The 23,431-nt window shown below is 37.0% G+C and overlaps 1 protein-coding gene across 6 annotated transcripts in view; it reads right to left on the bottom strand.

Annotated features, from left to right (window-relative positions):
- NFIB (nuclear factor I B) overlaps nucleotides 1-23,431 on the bottom strand; it is a 228,453-nt gene that overhangs the window by 24,669 nt on the left and 180,353 nt on the right. For 4 of the 6 annotated variants that reach the window (XM_032776168.2, XM_032776161.2, XM_032776194.2 and 1 more), the window contains exons 9-10: nucleotides 12,037-12,202; nucleotides 8,123-8,205 (exon numbers count right to left, since the gene is read on the bottom strand). The exons of 1 other annotated variant lie outside the window; for it this stretch is intronic. In XM_032776168.2, coding sequence (XP_032632059.1) covers nucleotides 8,123-8,205; nucleotides 12,037-12,202 — 249 coding nt within the window. The remainder of the gene's footprint in view (nucleotides 1-8,122; nucleotides 8,206-12,036; nucleotides 12,203-23,431) is intronic. One more of the 6 variants, XM_032776176.2, reaches the window with a different exon arrangement.

Genomic DNA, 23,431 nt, shown 5'->3' with positions numbered 1-23,431 from the left:
AATGCATCTTGCTTTCTCCATGCAAGTTTTAAGTGTCTTTAAAAGTTGCAGACTACGGCAAACAAACTAAAAGAAATGATTTACACAGTAGCACAATTAACTACAGTCCTTTCCTGATAAATACATACGTTAAAGACAAGACCATACTGCAGTCTTGACTGTTATACTCATATGTTTCCTGCAGCTGAGGTCTGAGAAATGAAAATGCTAGTCTGTTTTCATAAGGTTTGTTTCTTGTTTGTTATCCAAAGAACTCTAAGAGACCTTCCAAAGGCTATTAAAAGCATGACTAAACTACATTAAATTAACCAGAAAAGGAAACATTCAGTCCAAAAAGTTTGCTAGAGTGTAACTGTAAAGAATATATTAAATATGCTCAAAGAAAGGGGTATGTGTGTGCATTTTGTCGTAGTCACTGTATGAAACTGTTTCATAAGCACTATTTTTATTTTGAAGACATAATAAAATATATCTATTCAAACACTCGAGCCAGTAGTATAATGGTTATATTTGTGCTACAATACTTAAGAATCTGTCAGCATTTTCATTATAAAGGCATATTTTAAAGGCTTACAACTTGGTTATAAAACTTCATTTTCAGCTGAAACCTGATGTCTAAAGTTTTAAAAATGAAAACTATTTTTTCCTTTTTACAAAATTTAAACCAAACTAACTAAACAAAACTCTTTGGCTAGTTATAAGCCATAAGAATGCCAAAACCAGAACTTATTGCTGCTGAATGATTTTATGAACTTGTCTAACTAAAAAATCTGGCAAACAATTAGTTTGTAATATAATCTAACTGCTTTTGGTATTTGAGGAAAAACAATAAATGGCTGGTACATTACAGTTTAATAAATCAGCTACTGTGCATAAGCAATAATTCTCCTCCTACAGTTTTCATCTGGATTTTAATATGTACAACAAATATCCTAAATGTGTAATTACACAAATTTCAAGACCTTTTTTAATCTAATTCATAAATGTTAATGACACACTTTATTATGCACACACACTCTCATAATTTGTAACCATGGGGGTGGGGGACATGCATATATACACATGGATATTCAGATACATATAGGTCCAGATCCTAAGCTGGTGTAAATTGGTATATTCGTGTAAATTGGTATATTGGTAAATTGTAAATTCATCTGTCCCACCACATATACACATGCCAAATTAGAGAAGCATGTGATAAATAATTCTATCATGAGCCTAGAAATTCAGTACCTGTCTACTAAACCACTTCCATGTTGCTTAAGTTTAATGTTCCAAACCTCTGAGCAGCTTCAAACAGTTACCATTTTGTTTTCAAAATTAACCTATCAGGGAAATGCTTCCTCTTTCCTACTCCTCATGCAGAATTTCCTCTCCAAAATCAATGCCAAGAAACCTGTATGACTAAGATTTAGTTTGGGGTCAATAATAGCCATAGAAATATCACATTAAAATCTGATATCCTGTGGCACTGCAGGGGTAGAAATGGTTTGGCATCTTTACTCCCAGTCAATGGGCTGGACTAGTATAAAGGGGCCTTAAAAGCCCCAATTCCAGAAGGGAGAAGATTTCCATGGAGCAGGCAATGTGAAGACAGCAGTAAAGTGGCCTTTGAGGACATCTTTGCAAGTCCAGAGGAGCCCCTTAGCTCTCCTGCTTCCCCAAGAGCTGAGAGGTCTTTGCTACACCTCTAACAGGTGTGGCTCAGACTCTCACCTGGGAACTTCATACCCCTGAAAAAGGGAGATTTTCAGCTTTGGAACGGGACACATAACACTTGCTTCTAGCTTTGGAAGCACCTGAGACATTGGCGTTTAATATTATGACTTTTCTGTGTTAATTTAGGTCATTCAGGAGCCAGGGAAAGGCCAGCAGCCCCCAATGTAACTTATAAGCACCTAAGGGCTGCACTAAAATTATGCAAGCTGCAAATGCCATTGTGTTACCTAGGACTCAAACAGAGCACAGTGCACTTTACTCCATCCTGGAACACCAACTTGAAAGACCTTCTGTGTAGAGGATGGGGGAAGTGAGTAGCACAAAGCTGCCTGTATGCCACCCAAGGATTTCCCTCTGTCAGGGAGAATATCTGGCTGCTCCTTTACGACACCTCTCCTACCACTTTATGTCACTGAAGTGGCACAAAGCAGCCTGAGCCAGAGCCAAGGATCTGACCCACTAGTTTGAATTCTCACTCTCTCTCTCTCAGCTGGACTTTTGGTAACTATGATACCTGGGTGTTGAAGAAAAGGGATTCAAGCAATAGTCCCAATCAAACATTTTACAAGCTTTCTAAAACATTTCTACAAAGGTTTTCCCCTCTAAAATATATTTCTTATACGGAATATATATATGATGGTGTGACACACAATCAAGTGTTTTAAATTCCTCTCTCACAGAACCACATGTAACAGGGACAAGGAAAATTATCCTTAGGAGAAAAAAATTGCCTCTCAGTGAGCTTAATTCTGGAGTGGCTTGTGGGAGGGGCAACTGTACCCAAAGCAGGGTAGGGCAACCTTAACGTGCTTTGCAGGCGCATCCATTACTATCCCTGAAATAAACTTCCACTCCAACTCTTACTGAGTGGGAAGGTGCAGGCAGTCTGTAGAGGCTGCCTCCTGTGCTGGGGGTAATCCTCAAGGGGGCATGTGATTGCTCCTCAGCCCTATTATGTCAGTGCAAAGGGGCCACAGGGCAATCCTGATTTGGACCCTGAATGTTTACTTTGAATCTCCTTTCTCTTTTTAGTTTAAGTTGGACACTTGGAGAGTACATTCATCCTGCAGAGTTTTAGTCACACAATCCTAATTTACATTAGAGTTACAATCCCACCACTCAAACCTTTACATAACTGTAAGGGTTAATATTTAAGCAGGCGTTATATTTTAATAAGGTGACTAACATTAATCTTCATTTCACACCCCTTTGATCACCAGTAAAAGTAAACATATATTTGGAAGAGTGAGTAAGTGATAGGATACTGCTATGATTTTTGTTATTTGAGAAAAGTCCATAAAGCTAAATATTTGCATACTGTCATTGTTTTGACTGAAACTTCCTTTAAATGTGTTTCCTTTCCAGCAAGCATATGTGAAAGGTGACCTCTTATCCATTTACATACCTCCCTGGCAGTCATGTGATCCAGTTTTACGTCAAACTGTCATTTATGATAAGAGAAACAATAAGAACAGCCTAAGTGTTGATAACCTGTTTCCTGACTTTACTGAGAAGTTCTGTTTAAGAGTCCACTTGTGTTCTTCTTTCAGTCTTTAGCCTGAAGCAAAAGCGATGTGCATCAAAAACATTTTAAAAACCAAACACTGTTTTCAGTGGTCATTTCAGTTTACAATTTCAGTGATATGTGGTATGAAGGGGCTTCCATCCTGTACAGCATAATGCAACAACTAAAGGATGCATATGGAAAGAACAACTTCCTACTGGAGAAACTGCTTGAAAAGAGTAGTCTTGTGTGGAGGAAACAATTAAATAAGAACAAAAGCTGGTAACAGTTTTCTAGTTTTAAAATACATTTATGATGTCTAAAATATTTCTTATTATAGTATAAATGGTAACATGACCCCTTAATAAATGTCAAAGCTGTGTGAAAATCATGCATAATGTATACTACACCCTTAAAGCCCAAGTGCTAGTGAAATCCATGCAGCTGTATTAGGTAATGCAAGGATCTGAGGAGTTTAGCAGCTCAGTTATTGGCCCAATATTAGTTAGTATATATGAAAAAGTAAAGTTTTAAAGGTTACTGGTATCACAGGCTGATAACTTCCTCACTAAAGCCATTTGTCTTTGCCTGCCTGCTTTCTTAATGAAAGAAAGAAAATATCCTCCTAGACAGCTCCTTCTAGAAGCACAAAGATGTTTTAAAAGTTAAATAACTATGGACAGCAATATCATGGCCAAGAGCAAGTACTCTTTTGATTGATTTATTCAGTTTCAATAGGAAGCTTGCCAATTGTGATGTCATTACCCTTATGTGCTTTGAACACAAAGATAAATCTTTTCTTTTCTTTTTTTAAATAGGCAAAATCCAGGATTGGTGTTTCTGGCAGCATAACAACTCTAAATCCAGAAGTAATTTTGATCAGACACTAAGAATCCTATACTTTCAAGGTTATAAAATTTGAATTTTGTGAATTCACAGTGATATAAACTGAATGAGACTAAGGAAATGCCACCATCCATCCATCCATCAGAAGTCTGCCCTATTGTCCATTAACATGGAGTTTTGCAACTGAACTCTTTTACTAATGATTGCTGTGTTATGACTATACACTCCCAAAAACGAGGACTCAAATGGCACAATACCACGGAGCTCAGAGGAGTTGAGTCTGCTTGTACCACAGCTGAATTTGACTCAGTTAATCTAATTTTTCACTTTTTCTGTGAGTCTAGACTTCAAAACCATTTGCTACAACTCAAATATAAGCAATGTGTATATTAGCTGGAGAGGGAGGGGGAGTGGGGAGAGAAAGAGAGAGAGAGAGGTGCTGACATACTGCTGTGAAGATTACCCAACCTTCCTTTTATGCAAAAACTCCTATGTCAATAAAGACATTTCTTAGCATAGATAGTTCAGTGTGCCAAAGCAGAATTCATTAGTTCATAAAGTGACCTCACCAACTTCTAAGAACAAAGTTAAGAACAAAGCCCTTACTAAAATTCTACCTCTAAGATAAAATTTTAACTATGATTAAATAGGAGACATTTGATTAAGCAACATCCCTGGAAATATTAGTCCGTTACTAATAGTTAGTAACTTTTGCATGCTGATTAATGAATTAAGGAAAACTTCTGCATTCTAACCAAGTAGTCATTAACAATTTATAACTGATATTTTGGGGGCCTGGGGAAGGACTCCTTTTTACAATAAAACATTAAGATGTTTTATAAGCACTTTTCTAATGCAGATCTAATTATGTAGATGACTTTCTAGTTGCAGTTAAAGTAAGAAATTTGTTATGTTATTGTTGATGTTCAATTTTGAAATATCTGTCATTTCAAGGCAATTGGCAAGCAGCACCAACCAATGATCACAACAAAAGTATACTGCATAGATCTATAATTCTTCAAAACTTTGCCTATCAATGTAGCATGCTAAGTAACATGTTTAATGGCATATTTTTCTCACTATTCAGATCAATAAATGCAAATGTATTGCTCCCAAAGGTGCTAGACACACAAACACACAATATTTCCAAGTTATATTTAATACTTCCCGTCTAAATTCAAGTATTCCAGCAATTTTGTGCTATAAATTGTTTAACTGGAAGTTTGACTGAACTGTCATTTTATTTTGTTGAAAGACTATTTATAGGAGAGAGTCACAAAATAACCCACAGCTTAAATTTATGGTTGTCACTATAATTTATATAGGATACATTGCAGTTCTTTTTAAACAACAACAAAAAAAGCACTCAATAATACACATCAATATTTCTCAACTTGAGAGAATAAATCCCTCCAACAAAATAAAAGAACCTACCTGTGACAATATTTATTCTTAAGAGGTCAATGTGTATTAAAGGGTACAGTGAATGTTTAAAAGATTTCTCTGGAACTAAAACCACTGGCTTTCTACTTTAGAATTTCTCTCAGCTAATATAAAATGATTGATTGCCTTTATTTCATGTACCCCTTGATTTTCTTTTTCATTCATCATGGGCTGCTTTAAACTAAATGCATTCAGAACCTGCCACAAGAAAAGTGCTCTCTTTTAAATTGTTGTAAACTAATGAAAGGACGTAGTAAATCAATCTCATTTCTGCCTTCCCAAAGGATAACCTTTATCTACTGAAGTCATTTAGACAATTCCTGGTGGGGATTTTTTCTGGATAATAAACATGTATGGCATTGTCATCTCTGAGAGCCTTTTAGGATTGAAGAGGATGAAGGTAACAACTAACTCATTAGAAAGTTAATTTATATATACTGTACTTATATATACCATATTCATATTTATCTACTGCTAAAAAGCTTAGTTTGTGCTTAAAAGTTCTTTGTTCCTTCAGTGCATGCAACAGTACCAACTATTGCATAATTTTTAATATATATATGTATGTAAGCACACACACACAAGTATATACAATCATACGTAATTTAAAATCAAATATAGAATACATGGCAGTGATCAATCTATTATATACTTTTTCACTATACTATAGGGCTACTACTATATAACACATATATGTAAAATACTGATACATTTAAATAAACAACAAATATTGTCATTATAAAATTCTCTACTTAAATTCACACAGCGGCATTGAATCAGAATATGTTTTCCAGGTTTGAAACTAACATAAATGTCCACGCGCAAAACATGTAAGATTATTTTTTTCCTGAATATTTTGGTCACATGTTTAATGAGACTGCTGAAGTTATCCAAATTTATTCTTAAAATATATTATAAAGACAAAAAATGTAAGGAAATACAAGAAAATTAAGCTGTCTGCCAGTACCTTCTAGGAATGTGAAATAGTTTCTATAACTTTTTGAATGTTCTTGAGAACAAAGAATACTAACTAGCAAATTTGTAGAAAAATAGGGTATTGAAGAGAAGCAATAAATTAAAATAAAATATATTTAAATTTCTTTTGTAAATCCCAAAATTAACTGGATGTCAGAGACTTATGAAATAAGTCTTTAAAATTTCACAGCAAAAGTATTTCAGAAAATGTGTGCAGTGGTTTTTAAAAAAGCAAGTTTTAAACCTATAAATCTTGCATATGTTTAAACATACAATGAACACTTACTGAACATTTGTCAAATAGAACCACGTTATAGTAATTATGACACATTTTATATTACAGCAATTCTAGAGAGGTGAAAAAAGAAAAATATCAGAAAAATTAGTGAAAAGCCAATGGTTGGCAAAAACAAGTAATTGTTATTTGGTATTTTCGTAACTGTGTACAAATGTTTTCAGTTGTGTCTCACTGGTTAACGAAGCTGGCAAAATGTTAGGGCTCTTGAATAAACGATCATATTTATGATTTTTCTCTGAATCCTGCTTGTGGTGATCTTTAATATATACATACTGCCACCTTGGCCTTGGAGTGGGTAGGGATAGGAGGTTCAGATGCAGCATGGTTTAACTATGTCACAACAAACACAGAGCATGTAGGATAAAATAAAACAGGCATGAGTACCAACTGTGGATAGGAACCCAAGCCTGAGAAAAAATACAATATAATAAATAATAAGATCTACTTAACAGCCCTTTTCTTCCTGTCATATTCAATTTTTAATTTGTAACATTTTACATGCTGTTAATTTCAAACTCCTCTGCTGTCAGGATCTGGGAGCAGTATACACATACACATCATAAACAATATTTACGTTCTAAAGTGTCTGATTTTGTGTTATACTGTTACTAGCAATGCGGGATTTCTGTATTTACATGGCCCTGCTATTGACTGCGACTAATTTGTTTATAAACCACCATTAATCTCGGCTGTATATTTTCACAGTTTGGGTAAACACTTCATTTGCATTAAATTTACAGCATTAATGAGATGTGAAATTTAAAATGCTACTTGAAACATAAATGATGTAAGAAACTAGAACAAAAATGTGTCTTTATCACATCTGAAATCAGCAAACCAATTTAAACCTATTAAAGTAGGAATGATGATGCGTTGCATTGAGAATTTGGTTTTATAACTCATCTTCTGGAACTAAAATGCAGGCTTAAACAGCTGGAAAATATGAAATAGCTTGAGAATCATAATTTGTACTGTTTAATTTTGTTTAATTTTTTATTGGTTTTGAAATAAGTTTTCAGTTTTGTCCCTTGCACACTTTATACAGACATATTCTTAATATCCAATTATAGAATCTACTTTTAAGTTCTCCAAAAAAAAAAATAATTTAAAGAGACATTATAAAAAGTTCCTTAAGATGGCACAAATCTAAGAAACAAAAGTATATGCTGTGTTAATGTTTTTAGAGGGGTTTCTGCCTTTAGCATATCTAGTCTTCATATGACATATTCTGAAACCATTAGGATCCCATTCTAATCCAAGATGTCAGTGGCAGCATGTAGAAAGGTACTATTGAAAAAGCTTGTCTATATTATTATACCTATGTGAAACTTGCCCACCTGTTGCTGGTGTAGGAAGGATGGGTCTCTTGGGCTTAGTCCCACATAACGATTGGCTTGGGATGTGCCTGAGGCTGTGTAGGCTGATTAAGGAAGAACAAAACACATTGATAAAAATAGCGACCTGTCATAACTATTACCCTGTGCACGTACAGTACAGATATGAGAGATCCAGAGTTATGATTTGCAATGTATAGGAAGTGTCTGTGGATTTCTTTTATCAGTAATGCAAAAGAAACATAGGGCCAAATTCAGCCCTTAGGTGCACAGCATGTTCAATTCCCATCCACTTCAATGGAAGCTGCATGTGTGAATCTATGGTCAGAATTAGACTTGTAGTTAGAATAATAATTCCTCTGGCTGCAGAATTTTACAAATAGTTAAAGGAAGCACTACATTTTAAAGTGTTATGAGTTTGAGTTATATTAGTTATACGAATACACATCAGTTACACTAATATAAACAAAAAGAACAAGGAGTACTTGTGGCACCTTAGAGACTAACAAATTTATTTGGGCATAAGCTTTCATGGGCTAAAACCCACTTCATCGGATGCATGCAGTGGAAAATACCCATTTTTTCATGTTCTCTGTGTATATATATCTTCCTGCTGTATTTTCCACTGCATGCATCCGATGAAAGCTTATGCCCAAATAAATCCGTTAGTCTCTAAAATGCCACAAGTATTCTTTGTTCTTTTTGCTGATACAGACTAACACGGCTACCATTCTGAAACTAATATAAACATCCAATAAATGAAGTCAACGGAGTTACGCTGGTATGAGCGAAAGAACAACAACCTACTAATTTACACTAATTCTTCTATTTGTGAAAACCCATCACAAATTTATCTGGGGAAAGTGGTTAATTATTTAAAACTGAGACCTAAAGCTTGATTTGCTCATGTGCATGAAATTAATCTTTATAGTCCTTTGAAAGAAGGATACAATGTGATCAGCACTAACCAGAGAAGGGAGTTAACTTTTGCTGTGCAGCATAATTTTACACACCAGAAAATAGCATTCACTTATGGCTAATTCAGTAAAACCTCTTTTAGCCTTCTGTGTTGCAGAGGCTTAGAAAAATCTGGGGGGGAGACTGGGTGGCTCAAGAGATTGGTAAAGGGAACCTTTCACCTGTAGGTCACCGTTCAAATCTGGCTGAGATCAGTAGTGACTGAAAGTCATTACCCTCTCATAGCTCTTAGTGGCCTATGTGGTCTCACTCCACTTCATAGTGTGTAGGTGACCACATTGCAACAATCATCATCACAACTGGCAGCTTTGCTGGTGGTCAAAGCAGACCTGCCAAAATGGAATGGAATGAAGGCTGAGAACAGAGGAAGGTGGATAGAGTTTTTTGCTAATTGGCTGTTTGAGGTTAAAATTATACAGCAAATACATAAAACTTTCTGAATTTTTGAGGATTTTTTAATATGGCTTTTTTATGGTAAACAGGTTTCACTGAGAGATTGCCATAAAAATGGATCAGATAGTTGAAATAAATCATGACTTCAGAGTTCCTTGATAGAAATGTTATCAAAGTCTGTTGTTCTGTCTAGTTCTGAACAATTCATTTGTTGTATTTCAGAAGGAAGTCAGTGTTAATCATTTGATTTTATATGCCCAATAGGTTGTAACTGACTAAACAGAAACAATGACAGCATTTATATTATGTTTAAGCAATATCTGCAGGAACTTATTGGCCAAACAAAACATTTAGTCTTTTGAAATTAATTGTTTATTAAAAATAAACTTGCAGTGTTTTAAAAAAATTATTAGGGTCAAATTCTCCCATGAAATGTACACATGAAGCCCCTTGGCATGACAACTGTCTGTCTATTAAGCATGAATATTAAGGTCAGTGACGGGCTTTATGTATTTCCAGCAGCAGGATACCTTCCTTCAGTTTTTGTTTGTTTTGTTATCCAGTTACTGGCAAATTTTTATTCATGCATGTCATGTTTGTGTGCTACACTTGTGCATACAATTTGCACACTCATATTGAATTTGCACATAAACACTTTTCATGTACATGCATTAGTGATAGAGATGTTCTGTATGCAGAAAGATGCCTCATCTCAAAGGACCATAAGAGAGGCAGGTGCTCAAGTTCCACTGAAATTTAGTAAAACTGAGTGCCTAATTCCTTTAGGCTCTTTTGAAATTCCCAGGCTTCACCTTAAATACCTGTATAATTATTCATACACAAATAAGGTCACTTTCCTTCTAAAAAGACTCCTTGAACTAGGCCATAATGTGGGGAAGTAGAGTGCAAGCTTCTTCCCGCAGTTCTGATATCATATTTGATCTCCCTTCTCCTGCTATTCCAGGCCATGGTCTCTCCTGAGCACAGACAGACAATTGTGCCACATGGTGTGATCTTGGCAAACAAGAACTAGGATGAAACTACCAATAATCCAAGCCAAATTTGAACCAAGGTTCCTCTCCCACTCTGAGGTGAAACGTTAGAGAATTAACTTCTTGTTTGCTGCTGAACTTACCAGAAATAGCAGCACCTCAAAGGAGCAAAATTTGCACCGTAAACCAGCAGAGAGAGTGTTAATCCACTCCAATTTTTAGTTCACCTAGAAGCCTCTTTTGCTATCCCAAAAGAATAGCTGAAATAATTCCATAAGCCTATCAATATAATTATTAATCAGTTTATAATTAAATAATGGTGTTTACTCAGATTATCTTTAGGAGTCACTTATTTCTCTTTGTAATAGATACTTATGCAGTTTCCTCCTTATGTGTTGCTTGTGCTAACTCATTTGATCTCTATTTCAGTTTACAAAATAAGATCTTAAAATAACAAATACCTAAAAATATTGGCTTGATTTACAGGCTTGATTAATTATAATCCAACGTCTAGAGACCACACTCACAGTTTTGATACCTAATGTGGCTAAAATGATCCATTTTAGTGTAACTGACTCTACAGAAATCCATATTCTTTTATGCATGTTAAGTATTTTTTTGTTTGTTTGGTTTGGGTTAAACATAGTTTAGGCTCTAAATGCCCTTTGGAAGACAGAAATTTCAGCTCAGAGCTCTTCTTCTAAATAATCTGATCAGGACTATTTTCTAAAAATGTTGCCAGTAATCAGTATCAAATAATGTTGGCCCGCTAAAGACCTAAAAGGTCAGGAACAATATTTACCCAGCTTTGTTAACAAAAGTATAGAAGCTAGATAAAAAATTAACCCTTTGGATATCACAGAAATGATCAAATGACATTAGCACGTACATTGCACATACTTCCATGGTTGCAATTCCATTGAAGATAACAGGATAAATAATATGGTGCTGAGCATATTGTGCAAAGGTACTCAAAACTTTCAAGGCGTTAAAAAAGCAAATGCAATTAAACCAACCCTTGTGGAATCAAGGGCAGTGAATTCAAATTTCCTTTGCTGTATGCCACATCATTTTATTTTTGCCAACAACACAACCTATACAAACATGCAATTATCATAGCTCTGATTCAGTATGTTTTGTAACAAAGATTGATTTCTGTAGGAAAGCTCATTGAGGAGCAATTATCTAATCTCTTTTTGAAATCCAAGTGTGGGTGATTTGAAATCTTGCAGTCTGAGTGTGCTTCTCAATGTCATTACAATGTCCACCTTAGATGAACAATCATGTTTCATTGTTTCTCGATGGGTGGTGCTCAAATAAATAGCTTTTCTCTTCAGATTTTGATTGTCATGTCACAAACATCAGTTCATGTAACATGATGCTTTGACTAAAATTTGAGGAGGAAAAGCTTTGTGATCAGATCATGTTTGCTCTCAGAATAAATTATGAGCATCCACCCGGTCAAATAGTAGGAAAAGGCACCTTTTTTGGCCTTAATTTAAAATCATATTGAACCTCCGATGGACATTTTTTGTTTCCTAGAGAAATACTTACTGGTTGCTGTAGGTGAAGATGCCTCACCTTCAGTGGATGTAGTGATGGGTTTAGTATCTGTCATGGTCAGAGTCACAGGTCTCACCGCACTGTGATGGGGAGAGGGTGCCAAAACTGGAGTAAAATGACCAGGCACTTTCCCTACTACTTGACCACTGCTGTTAGGCTACAAAACAAAACCAAAACAATGCCTTGTGAAATATACACATTGTGTTTAAAAACAAACCTACTAATGTCTTCTAGGGTTTTGTAGAATGTCCATCACCACAGTTATCTATGTGCCAGGTTATGTAATTGTTATAAACTAATATATCTATATATAGTATATTTAGCAGACAACACAATAGGCCCCATACATTCGATTCACAGTAACCTTCTGATCAGTTTTATTTTGTTCTTGGTATGATTTTCATCAAAGTATTTTTTTTATTATAATAGTGCTGCTCACATACTAGGATTAGGCATAGAGCCTTAAAACACATAACAAAAACACATATTAACACTGCAAAAGCTGGGTTAGCAAGGGCCAGTATTCTGCCTTGCTTAGAAATGTACGCAGAACAAGTGCCCAGCTGTTTGCTTTCCGCACATGCCTGAAGTCTGACTAATAAAAGCAGGGAAGGCTGCATAAGGGGGCCAGAGAAGGAGGCACTAAAATGTGTAGACGCTGCCATTTGGCCCCAGGCCCATCAGAATGTGTCCCTTTCACATAAGATTGAAAAATGTGAATTCTGTACATTTCAGGAATATAATGAGCCAAATCATCACTTTTCATGGACTGATGTACAGGATGTACAAGAGGTAGTCTGAATTTAGACCTATGACACAATCGGGGCCAAATTCTACCTTCAGCATACACATCTACCCAACTTTGGCAACATTCTTTGAGCGATGTGCTCATTTATCCAAGAGCGAAATTTGGCCTAAATATTCTAGGTGACCAGAAAACTGTTCTACTAAATAATAAGAAACCGAAACCATCAGCTGGTAACATTTAGCCTGAAACTTGATTTTTTCTGTGAATGTTAAAGGGCTCTTAAAGTACATAACAAATATAATACCTAAATTTCTGGCCAATTTTTTATCATAAAGATATTGACAAATCAGAGAGAAACATAGGTTATTAAAGGAACTGAATGGACTGATTTACAAGGAAAGGTTAAAAGAGGTAAATATGATTAGCTTAGCTAGGCAATAATTATTGGTTGTCATGACAACTACAAATATGTGCAGGATGTAAACACAGATGATGATGAGGAATTATTTGGAAGTATAATCTGGGAGGTAATGGAAGGAAATAAAGAAAGAGGAAATGTTAAAAAAAAATCAGGAAAAACTTCCTGACAGTATAATCTATTAAACTGTGGCACAGTGTCCCAAGGGAAATGATGGAGGCCTTTTCCTTTTGGACTTTTAAAACTAGAGCGACTAAATAAACAATAGTAAAGATTGACTGGACAAATATGTACAAATAGAGACCAATTCTGCATTGACAGGAAAGTTCATTAGTTGATCTAGTAGGTTATTTCTGTCTCTAAATTCGATGGTTCTATGATGAAAAGCAACAGGAAAAATGTTACATTAATGACAAGCGGCTGATCAATTACTCCACTAAAGGAAGCAAATTTAAATTCTCTCTTTCCTAACCATGACCATGTTGTACTTGGATATTGCAAGGCTATGAAATAAAGGATGATCTGACATACAGTTCTATAAGATCCAGCTACTATAGGATTTATTCTTCTGTTGTGATGTGTGGACCTTTACTAATGAGAAAATAGACAATTATATATACTGCTAATCTCAGGCCTAAAAACAGTTTCAAATTAAGAAGGCAGTAACAGGGATGAAAGGTACTTCTGTACTGAAAACACATTGTTAGTATTCCATATATTTTCTCTTTTGTATCCAACTTTCTACAACTGGATAGATCTTTTTTCCCCTTCAAATCTGTTCAACCCTTGTGATATGAACTTTAAAGGAAAAAGAGTCATCACATTAATATATACAAGATGATATACACTGAATACATAATGATGTCGTATAAAGATTTAATCATCATCTGATTAGATAGCCAGATTACTTATAAACGGTGAACCCATTAATAAGTTATGCCGGTCTTTCCACCAGTACCAATCAAACCTTTATATCACACTACACCACCACACATTCTGCATAAGCCATATATATTTACCAACTCCCTGACCCCCACTTTAGCAATATTTTAGTTAGTTTTATTTTTATGGGTACTATTTAAATATCCCTTGGCCTGTAAAATCAAGTATCTTAATTAATATAAATCCAAAAGTACTGGCCTTGGAGATAAAGGAAAACTGTAACTAAAAGAATTTCGGAAACCTCTACAAAATACCTAAAATAGCTTTCCCATCTATAATGCTTTAAGGTCCTAAATACTGGGATCTCCCAAGAATCATGTACTGTAACCCACTGGAAAGTAGGTATTTAGGAGCTATTTTTAGCTCCAGTAGACTGCAATATAGCCAACCTTAAAACAGTTGAAGCCTGAATAGTGTAATTTTGATGGGAAAATCCATATTTGTGGGGAAAAGAAAAAAATATCTGGCTGCTGCTCTCTTTTATTTTTCTTTTTAAAATACAGAGGATGTTAGAAGCTGTTCCACAGTTTGGATTGTTATAGGTCATCCTGGGAGAAACAGATTGGTGGGCAGAGTGCAAGTGAAACAGTGATAGGTGTTTGATAAATACAATTTATCCACAGTTGCCACACTGATACACCACCACATATGTAGTATATATAGAAGTAATATATGCCATTGGGCAATGTGTGATACATGTAACATTTTCATGAGGTATGCATGAGGTATGCATGATCAATCATAACTCATAAAACCACAGCCAGGTGGTAAAATAAGCTCATCCCCGCAAACCGAAAATTCTTATAATCACACATTGTCCATTATTTTGAATTTGGTTTTTTTTTTTTTCTTTTAAAAAGTTGGTGAAAGAGGTTAAATACCATACTCAGTAAAGTGTGGACGGTGCAGATGGTCTGATGGACAGGATTAGTGTGGTGAGAGTTCTTTTTAGTGGCTATTGGATGAAGTCAGGGATCTATGGGGGGCAGAGTTACCTTTTAGGAATTGGTTTCTGTTATGTATTGAAGAATCAAAAAGAAACTGTTTCAATTGCCTACTAAAAGTGCTTCACTTTTAGTATTAAAAAAAATATTCCCAGGAATTCATGGATTAAAACAGCCAGTGTCATCATCTTCCAAAGCAGCCCTGCATCCAAAACCAGAGTCAACTTAATTAAATGGACACAGCTGGAGTCCAGCACAATGTGCAACAATGTATCACCTTTTACTGTTCCCTAGCGATTCCAGTCAATAGGAATGCAACAGCTCACATGGACTCCAGCTTAGTCCTTGTGCAGATGGTCCAAGAAAATGAACCCTTTCTTTGCCAAATTAAATAATGTGAAAAACACATATTTAATATTTATTCTTCAATAAGCAATAATTTACATAGATGACACACACAACATTAACACAGCACACATCCCTCATCCACCAGCCAATTAAGAGTGAAATCCTGGCCTCGGAGTGCGTATCTACACAGTTAGCGGCAGCCCCCACCAATGAGTATTAGAGCCTAGGTTGACAGTGGAGGGAGGTGGGCTTCAGAGCCTGAACTCCAGCCAAAGCCTGAACATCTACTTAGCTATTTTTAGCACCATAGCTCAAAACCTGTGAGCCTAAGTTGACCAGGGCTCTGAGACTCGCCGTCACAGGCAGCAGGCAGACATGCCCACTGAAGTCAATTGGAGATTTGCTATTGACTTCACTGGAGCTGGCATTTAACCCTAACAATCCTAAGTAACTTTCTATTTTTGTTTATAAATTTCTCAAGTGGCAAATATTGCCCATAATAGCATCTGTATTGTACATAGAAGCTGATGCAGGCCCAATGCAATGCAGGCTGAAGCTCTGTATTGTCCAAAAGAGGAATCAAAGCCTCTAAAATTAGGGAAAGATAAAACTGTTTTTTTTTCCACGTTTCACTCAGATGGTGTTTCCAATATTTAAGACTCTGATAACATTTCATTTACATGTCTCTTAATAATGTTATTATTTACAATCACAATATATACCATTGACACAAGTACTTTTAAATTACATTCATTCCTCTTTCTACTCTCCCATTCCTGTAATCGCCAATACTTGTTTTCTTGGTGCTTCAAAAATGTTCTGCTTTCACATTTTTGTACTTGTTTATCTCACACTTTGCTATCAGAGGTTGTAAATCAGAAAATATGGTTTAAAACTGGCATTGCAAAGATTACTTAGCTAGGGTTTAGAGTGTTATTATTTGGCAACAAAGATAGAAAAAATTGCTACATGATGGCTCAGTACCAACCTGAGTGCTTAATCTCTTCTTTTACTTACTTAAATTTTAGTCTAATCTTAGTTGCAGGTAAACACCTGATCAAATAGGTCTTATTTATACCATTCTTCTTTAATAATATCTGAAAATTTTCAAGTATGAATTATAGACCACCATCTGATCACTAAGGACCATTAAGAACATAAGAACGGCAATACTGGGTCAGACCAAAGGTCCATCCAGCCCAGTATCCTGTCTTCTGACAGTGGTCAATGCCTCATGGAAATCCATATGAGGTAAACAATTTTTTTTAAACTTCATTGTTTTTGCTAGAGGTATTACTACTGAAATCTACTACCAGGGTCCAATAGGGAAAAAAGTGAGCGTAGTCTCACAAGTTCTGTTTACAACCTAAGAACCCACCCACTTCTGATGTCAAAATATGATGCTATTTATTATCACCCCTATTTTTCCTTTCATGCCGTGATCAGCAGCGAAAAAAATTAACAAAGCTGACGTTTAAATTGTCATAATTAGGCTTCAGTGTTAACATCTTAAGATAAACAGGTCTTAGTGCTCTCAGTTCATAGTGCTCTCAAAGTTATTGTTTCAGCTTATCTGCAGACGCATACTGAAATCACTGAATTATTTTACACTGACTTCTACATTTTTAAGGTTATCTTTGCAATTGCAACATTGGCAACATTTTAAATGAAAGTTTAGGTCCTTGAGCACAAGTTGGCAGCCATCACAGAAAGACACTGGCTTATTAAAAAAGAATGGTATAAATAAAACCTGTATGATCAGGTGCTTAGCTGCTTCAAACAGCCTAGTCTAACCTGTGTCGATTACTTCTGGCCACCTTGAGTTTCTATTGCTCCCTTATCAGGAACATTTGCTTTTCCTTCTCTGGAGGCTGTTATAAATCCTCTGCCATGAGTTTTAAGCCCACTGAGATGGCAGGGGACAGAGGCCACCGTATTTAGGGTCTTTTGGCACAGATCACTCTATGTAGTCGCCAACTCTATAGCCTGATCAATATTTGGCCACACACAAAAAAAAAAAAAGAAAAAGAAAAAAAAAAGTTTGTGCAAACTGTTTTTATTTTGACTTGGTTCTACCAAAAATGTGATTTACAAGATTTTTGGTATCACCATACTGAAAGCCCACTGTTACTGTGATCGTATTTATTTGAACTGCATAAGACTTGAGCCAAAGAGCATTCAAAATATTTGTGCGGTATCGTTCAATAGATCCACAATTTTGTTTTGTTTGTTCTTAAAAGACAGAGTCATTTCCAGGTTCCAATACCACTTCTTTTGCAGTAGTAGAAAATTATCCCAAAAGGAGATTCTAATTATTTAATATTTAACAAGTAAAAATACACTGCAAACATCAGTTGGGATAATAAAACAGAGTTCCTATGACTTGTACCCAATGTCACTGGAGTAAATCACAGCCTACCTAATACAGCAATTGCTAACTGTAAACTCAGATTTGCCAAATCTCAAATATCTGATTACTGGTACTATTTAAATATGTATCTTTCCCTAGTTCCACACCCAAAATCTAAATAGAAATTTAAATTGTATATCCCAAGACCTTCTAAAATCAGAATGTACCTGTAATATCCTGATTTTCAGTGCAAGAATTTTACACAGAAACTAATAGTCTGTAATCAATGTCAACCTCCTTTCATAAAGAATCTCACAGAATTTCCCAAATCCAAATTTAATAACACTGAATCCAACATTTAATAACACTGAAGCCCTGCTTTATCTCAGTTTCTGGAAGCAAAAGTGATTGGCCTTTCAATCCCACATTCAGTTTACAAGATATGGCCACACCTGTACCTGCCAGTCAGACATCACTCCCTAACAGCAGGTCTAATTTGGGATGAATGTGCAAACTATGCTCACAGATACCAGATACCAAATGTCTTTTCAGTCTAAACCCAAGTAAAATTCCTTTTAAAACAATTATATTCTTGGAATTATAACTGAAGAGAAGTTTGATAGAAATTTTTGACGTAATTAACTAGGGCTAGAAAAAAATCTTAATTCCATGACCTTCATAGGCATAGGCATTTTGGAAACCACTTCTAGGTATTTTAGAAAGAGACTTTCAGCCTTCCATATACATCATATGACCCAAGCTAATGATTAAGTCTGGAGAACAATACATATCTCATTTTTCATCTGCATTCCAAACAAAACTCTTCAACAGAAACATCAGGGGCCTCAGATATGTTGCCTCATTACTACTTTTATAAGTGTAATAGCCAAATAATTGAGCAATCCATGTAATCCCTGTCATAACTGATCCATTATGTGTGTTTTGACATATAGCTGGAGTACTAGCCATTCTACAGGGAAACTTATTCTAATGGAACAACCCCTTTTAATGGTCAGGCACAGACAGTACAGTGATGAACACCAATACAAAACCCTAGAATAGAAAGATTTGCAAGACTTGGTTGAATTTCATTTACTGATAAACTTCAGACAGATCCAGTTTTGCAAACTTAGGTTTCTCTGCTATGCGTACAAAAGGATCCTTTCTTAAAAACTGGATATTGGCCACAGTCATCCAGGAGCTCAGAGTTATTTTGTAGTCTCTGTTGATGGGCCTGTGACAGTCTGCTCTGGAATACACACAATGGGTGCTGCCTCTTCCAAAAATTTTGTAAGTGAAAGAAACAGCTCTTCTGTTTTTCTACATCCTCTTTTATACATATAGTACAGGCCTCACCTTGCAAAATGTTAGGGATTTTTCAATCAGGGCATACTAATGTTCTATTCTGTCACCCCTCCTGTTCAATGTATATGTGAGCCCAATGGGAGGTTGTGAGATGATATGGCTGCAATGCCATCATCACCTGGAAGACACAGCCACAGGAATCAATTCATCAGACTCAGATGGTATGGTGTCTTTGCTTTCTCAGTGCTCTACTAAATATGAGAAAGTGATTATGCTAAAGGACTGCAGAAAAGGATCTTGAAGGTACCATGGGATGGTATAAACCCAAGAGAAAATTACCAGTTTGTTCGAGAGGTGTACAATTAAGTATGTGTAGGGTCCCCATTTGCTACTGAAACTGCAGATTGAATCAGTGCCAATAATGTCTTATTCCGTCTATATCTGCTAATACATGCATAATCAGTTCTCTCAGATATGGGTCTCATTACAGTCATCCAAGCCTTTGTGGTTATCCTAATGGATTAATTAATGCATTCAACATTAAGCTAACCTGGAAATCTTAGGATATGTCTACACTACCCGCCGGATCGGTGGGTAGCGGTCAGTTTATCAGGGATCGATATATCGCATCTCATCTCAACACAATATATCAATCCCCGAACACGCGCCCGTCGACTCTGGAACTCCACCAGGGCGAGCGGTGGTAGCCGAGTCAACAGGGGGAGCTGCGGACGTCGATCCCGCGCCGTGAGGATGGGAGGTAAGTCGAAATAAGATACACAACTTCAGCTACAGGAATAACCTAGCTGAAGTCGAAGTATCTCTCATCAACCCCGCCCCCTAGTGTAGACCAGGCCTTACATAGAAGCTTCAGGTGGTGTAGCATGCAGCTGCCTGTCTGCTTGTTGGAGTTAGCTTAGAAAACTCGTTAAACCAGTTCTTGGCCAACAGCATTCCTCCCTATTACTTTCTGAGAGCAATTCGGGTGTTGAATTTGATCTATAAAGGCTTGAATTCTGTCTGTCTAAGACAGCACCTCTCTCCCTGTGCACTTCTGTGATAGCTAAGATCAGATGGACCACTTGAGCTAACAATGCCCAGATTTAAATGTCACATAGCTAGTTGCAGGTATTCTAGATGAGGCCACCTCAACCCAGAATACACAAAGCCTCAGTTCATTGACTTTTAGGATATGGGGCAAGTTCCATCTCTATTTAGTTTTTTGTCTTAAAGGCTGTCAGATGTGTGTTTGCATGTATGGGAAAGGAAGTCTCTTTGAAGATATATTTTGCTTTTGTTTAAAATACATCTGTTGGGTTAAATGGCATAAATGCATCCAAGAAACTAACAATTTCATGCTTTTTATAAACTAAACATAAGTAAAAGATGTAAAAAATACTAACTTAAAATTGCAAATAAAATATTTAAACTGCTTAACACCAGACTTCGGGGATGACCTTAGATATGCCAAATATTTTACATTTACTTCCCAAATACAATTAAAAATATTACACTACCTTTTTCCTCTTCAGCAATGTCTTGTGTAAGGAAAGTCTGATTCAAATGGCCAAGAAGATTCAAAATTCTTAGCTATCAGTAAACGAAAGACCATAGCTACACCAAAAAAACCCACATGAACACATTTTTCTTTTATTGATCTATATTCTATTCCAGTTCTCTGGGGAACAAACAGGAAATCCTTTAACCAGCCCAACTGGAGACTAACAAGATCTGAGTCAAACAAGATAACATCCTTGCTGCTAAGTTGCTGGCAGTTATATATTGAAGAATTACAAAGCATCCGCCTGGAGTTCCTTAACAACATGTCTATCTTTTATTAAACAAAGAAAGAATATTCCAAACAATTAAGATATGAAAACAGGCAGCCTTACCACCTTCCAGAAGCTGCTCTTCTCTAGTAGCTCAGAAGTCACTGTCTTCACACAAAGCCAGAGCCATTACTTAAATAAACCCATTTGCAAATCAGCACAAGTATCACCCTTTACTGCTGCCAGGAACTTCTAGCCAACAAGACAACAGCAGCTCATATGGACTCCAGTTTAATCCAAGTGTAAGTCATTGATTTCAATGGGAACAGGATCAGATCCTTATTCCTAAAGACAGGAGTTCAATTACACTCACGCTCTGAGATCTGAACTGATTGCCAGTTTACCAAAAAATAGTATGAGGTTTTACTACTTGTCAGTAGTGCCCTTCATAGTCTGGAACCTAATTATTAGAGTCATTTCCTATCCGTACTCCCAGGGGCGGCTCTAGACATTTCGCTGCCCCAGGCATGGTGGCATGCCGCGGGGTGGGGGGGGGGCATTCTGCCGGTTGCCGGTCCCGCAGCTCCAGTGGACCTCCCGCAGGCTTCGAAGGCACCCTGGCTGCCGCCATCCCAGCGACCGGCAGAGCGCCCCCTGCTGCGTGCCGCCCCAAGCATGTGCTTGGCGTGCTAGGGCCTGGAGCCGCCCGTGCGTACTCCTATTTAGCTTTGATCTCTCAATCCCTTAGTTCAGCCTGGAAGAGAATGAGGGTAGGGTTTTCTCATTCTAGGGTTCTCTGCTGTAGAACTCTCTAACAAAAGAAGTCTGCAAGGGTATGTCTACACTGCAATAAAACACAAAAGGCTGGCCCTGTCATCTGATTCCGGCTCATGGGGCTTGGACTGGAGAGCTATAAAGTTGTAAATGTCTGGGCTTGGGCTGGAATCTGGGCTCTGGGACCCATCCCTTGTGAGATCCCAGGCTCCAGCCCAAGCCCGGATGTACCTCACAGAAGCCAGGGTGTTCTTTGGAAGGATTCTCCTTGACTGTTTTCTTTGTTGTCACTTTTCTTTTTTTGCATCTGTTAATCCCTCTTCTTTACTATTTTTTGGTGTTAGCTTAGGAATCATTCCCTCTTGACCAGGACCGGCTCTACAGTTTTCGCCGCCCCAAGCAGCGTACCGAATTGCCGCCGCGAACGGCGGGGTCAGACCTTGTGCCGTTAGGGCAGCAGGTGCGTTTCCGCGGTAGCGGCAATTCGGCGGCAGCTTCTATGTTTAGCTGAAGCTGCTGCGGACAGCTAAATATAGAAGCTGCTGCCGAATTGCTGCCACTGTGGAAACGCACGTACCGCCCTATGGACACACGGACTGCCCCCACCCTCTGCGGCAGCAATTCAGTGCGCTGCTGGGGGCAAAACAACAGGGACTGCCACCCCTTGAAAACTGCCACCCCAAGCACCAGCCTGGAATGCTGGTGCCTGGAGCTGGCCCTGCTCTTGACTATTGGGGTAGCTTGCATGATTTATTGGGTTCTACAGATCATTTTGTTCTGGTTTGTGAACTGTCAAGCACTGTCCCAACTGGATATTGAAGTATATTTTTAATGCTTTGTATTGATTTAATCATATGACACTCAGGATTATTAATGCATTTTAAATACGGTAAAAAAATTATAAGAGTGGACACACACATATGGGCTGAGATTTTCAAAGCCATCTCCAGAGGATAGGAATGCCCACTTTTCATTGATTTTAATGGGAAATGGGTATCAAAATAGCCACACCCTGAACAAACACAGGCATTCTACAGGCAGATTAAATACAGGTGGATTGGTTTGTTTTTTGTAAAGATACAGTGGTAGAAAATCAATCTTATAATGTCAGTGTCAGCCTTAAATAGGGAGGGACTAGCACCCCTTCAGAATAAGCATGAAGGTACATATGTGCCCTAAACAAATATCAAAAAGGCTAAAAAAAATCAGTTGCTTAGTAAAAACACACATTTAACTAAAGGTCAAGAAGAACTGGCAATCTTGGGGATATTTTAAAGTCCCCTTTTGGAGGCAGGGGTGCTTACTGGAGATTTCATTCTATGCTCAACATATTTATTTATCCACTCTCCAGTCAGAGTAGATGATAAAAAGCACATATGAGTTGAATATTGAGAGAGCCAGGACACTCTCTTTTGTTTAGGTACCTCAGTTGTTGCATCATTTTTCACAGCAGCTACAGGGACTGTTTGAACTTCCTGACTGTTCATCACACATTATTTGGAGCATTTAACATTATGTCAAGAAAACTGCCCACTGCTTTCCCCTGTGGAAACTTATGGGAGCTCTATATCTTTAAACTAATTTTACTTAAAATATTCCATTGAATAGCATGACTGTCTCACTATAATGAGTGCAGCAGTAATGTTATTAATCTCAAAATTGCTGTGGGGAGTACAAGGCATCTCAGTTGCTTGTCGTAACAATCTAAATTAGTGTATTACTGAAAGACGTTGGGGAGGAACAGTTCATTATAGGTAAATGCTGTCAGGATATCCATTCTTTCTATTT

This window comes from Chelonoidis abingdonii, chromosome 6 (assembly GCF_003597395.2).
Source record: "Chelonoidis abingdonii isolate Lonesome George chromosome 6, CheloAbing_2.0, whole genome shotgun sequence".
NCBI classification, from domain to species: Eukaryota; Metazoa; Chordata; order Testudines; family Testudinidae; genus Chelonoidis; species Chelonoidis abingdonii.
The sequence above is the reverse complement of the archived record's forward strand: the minus strand, read 5'-3'. Positions and strand labels throughout refer to the sequence as shown.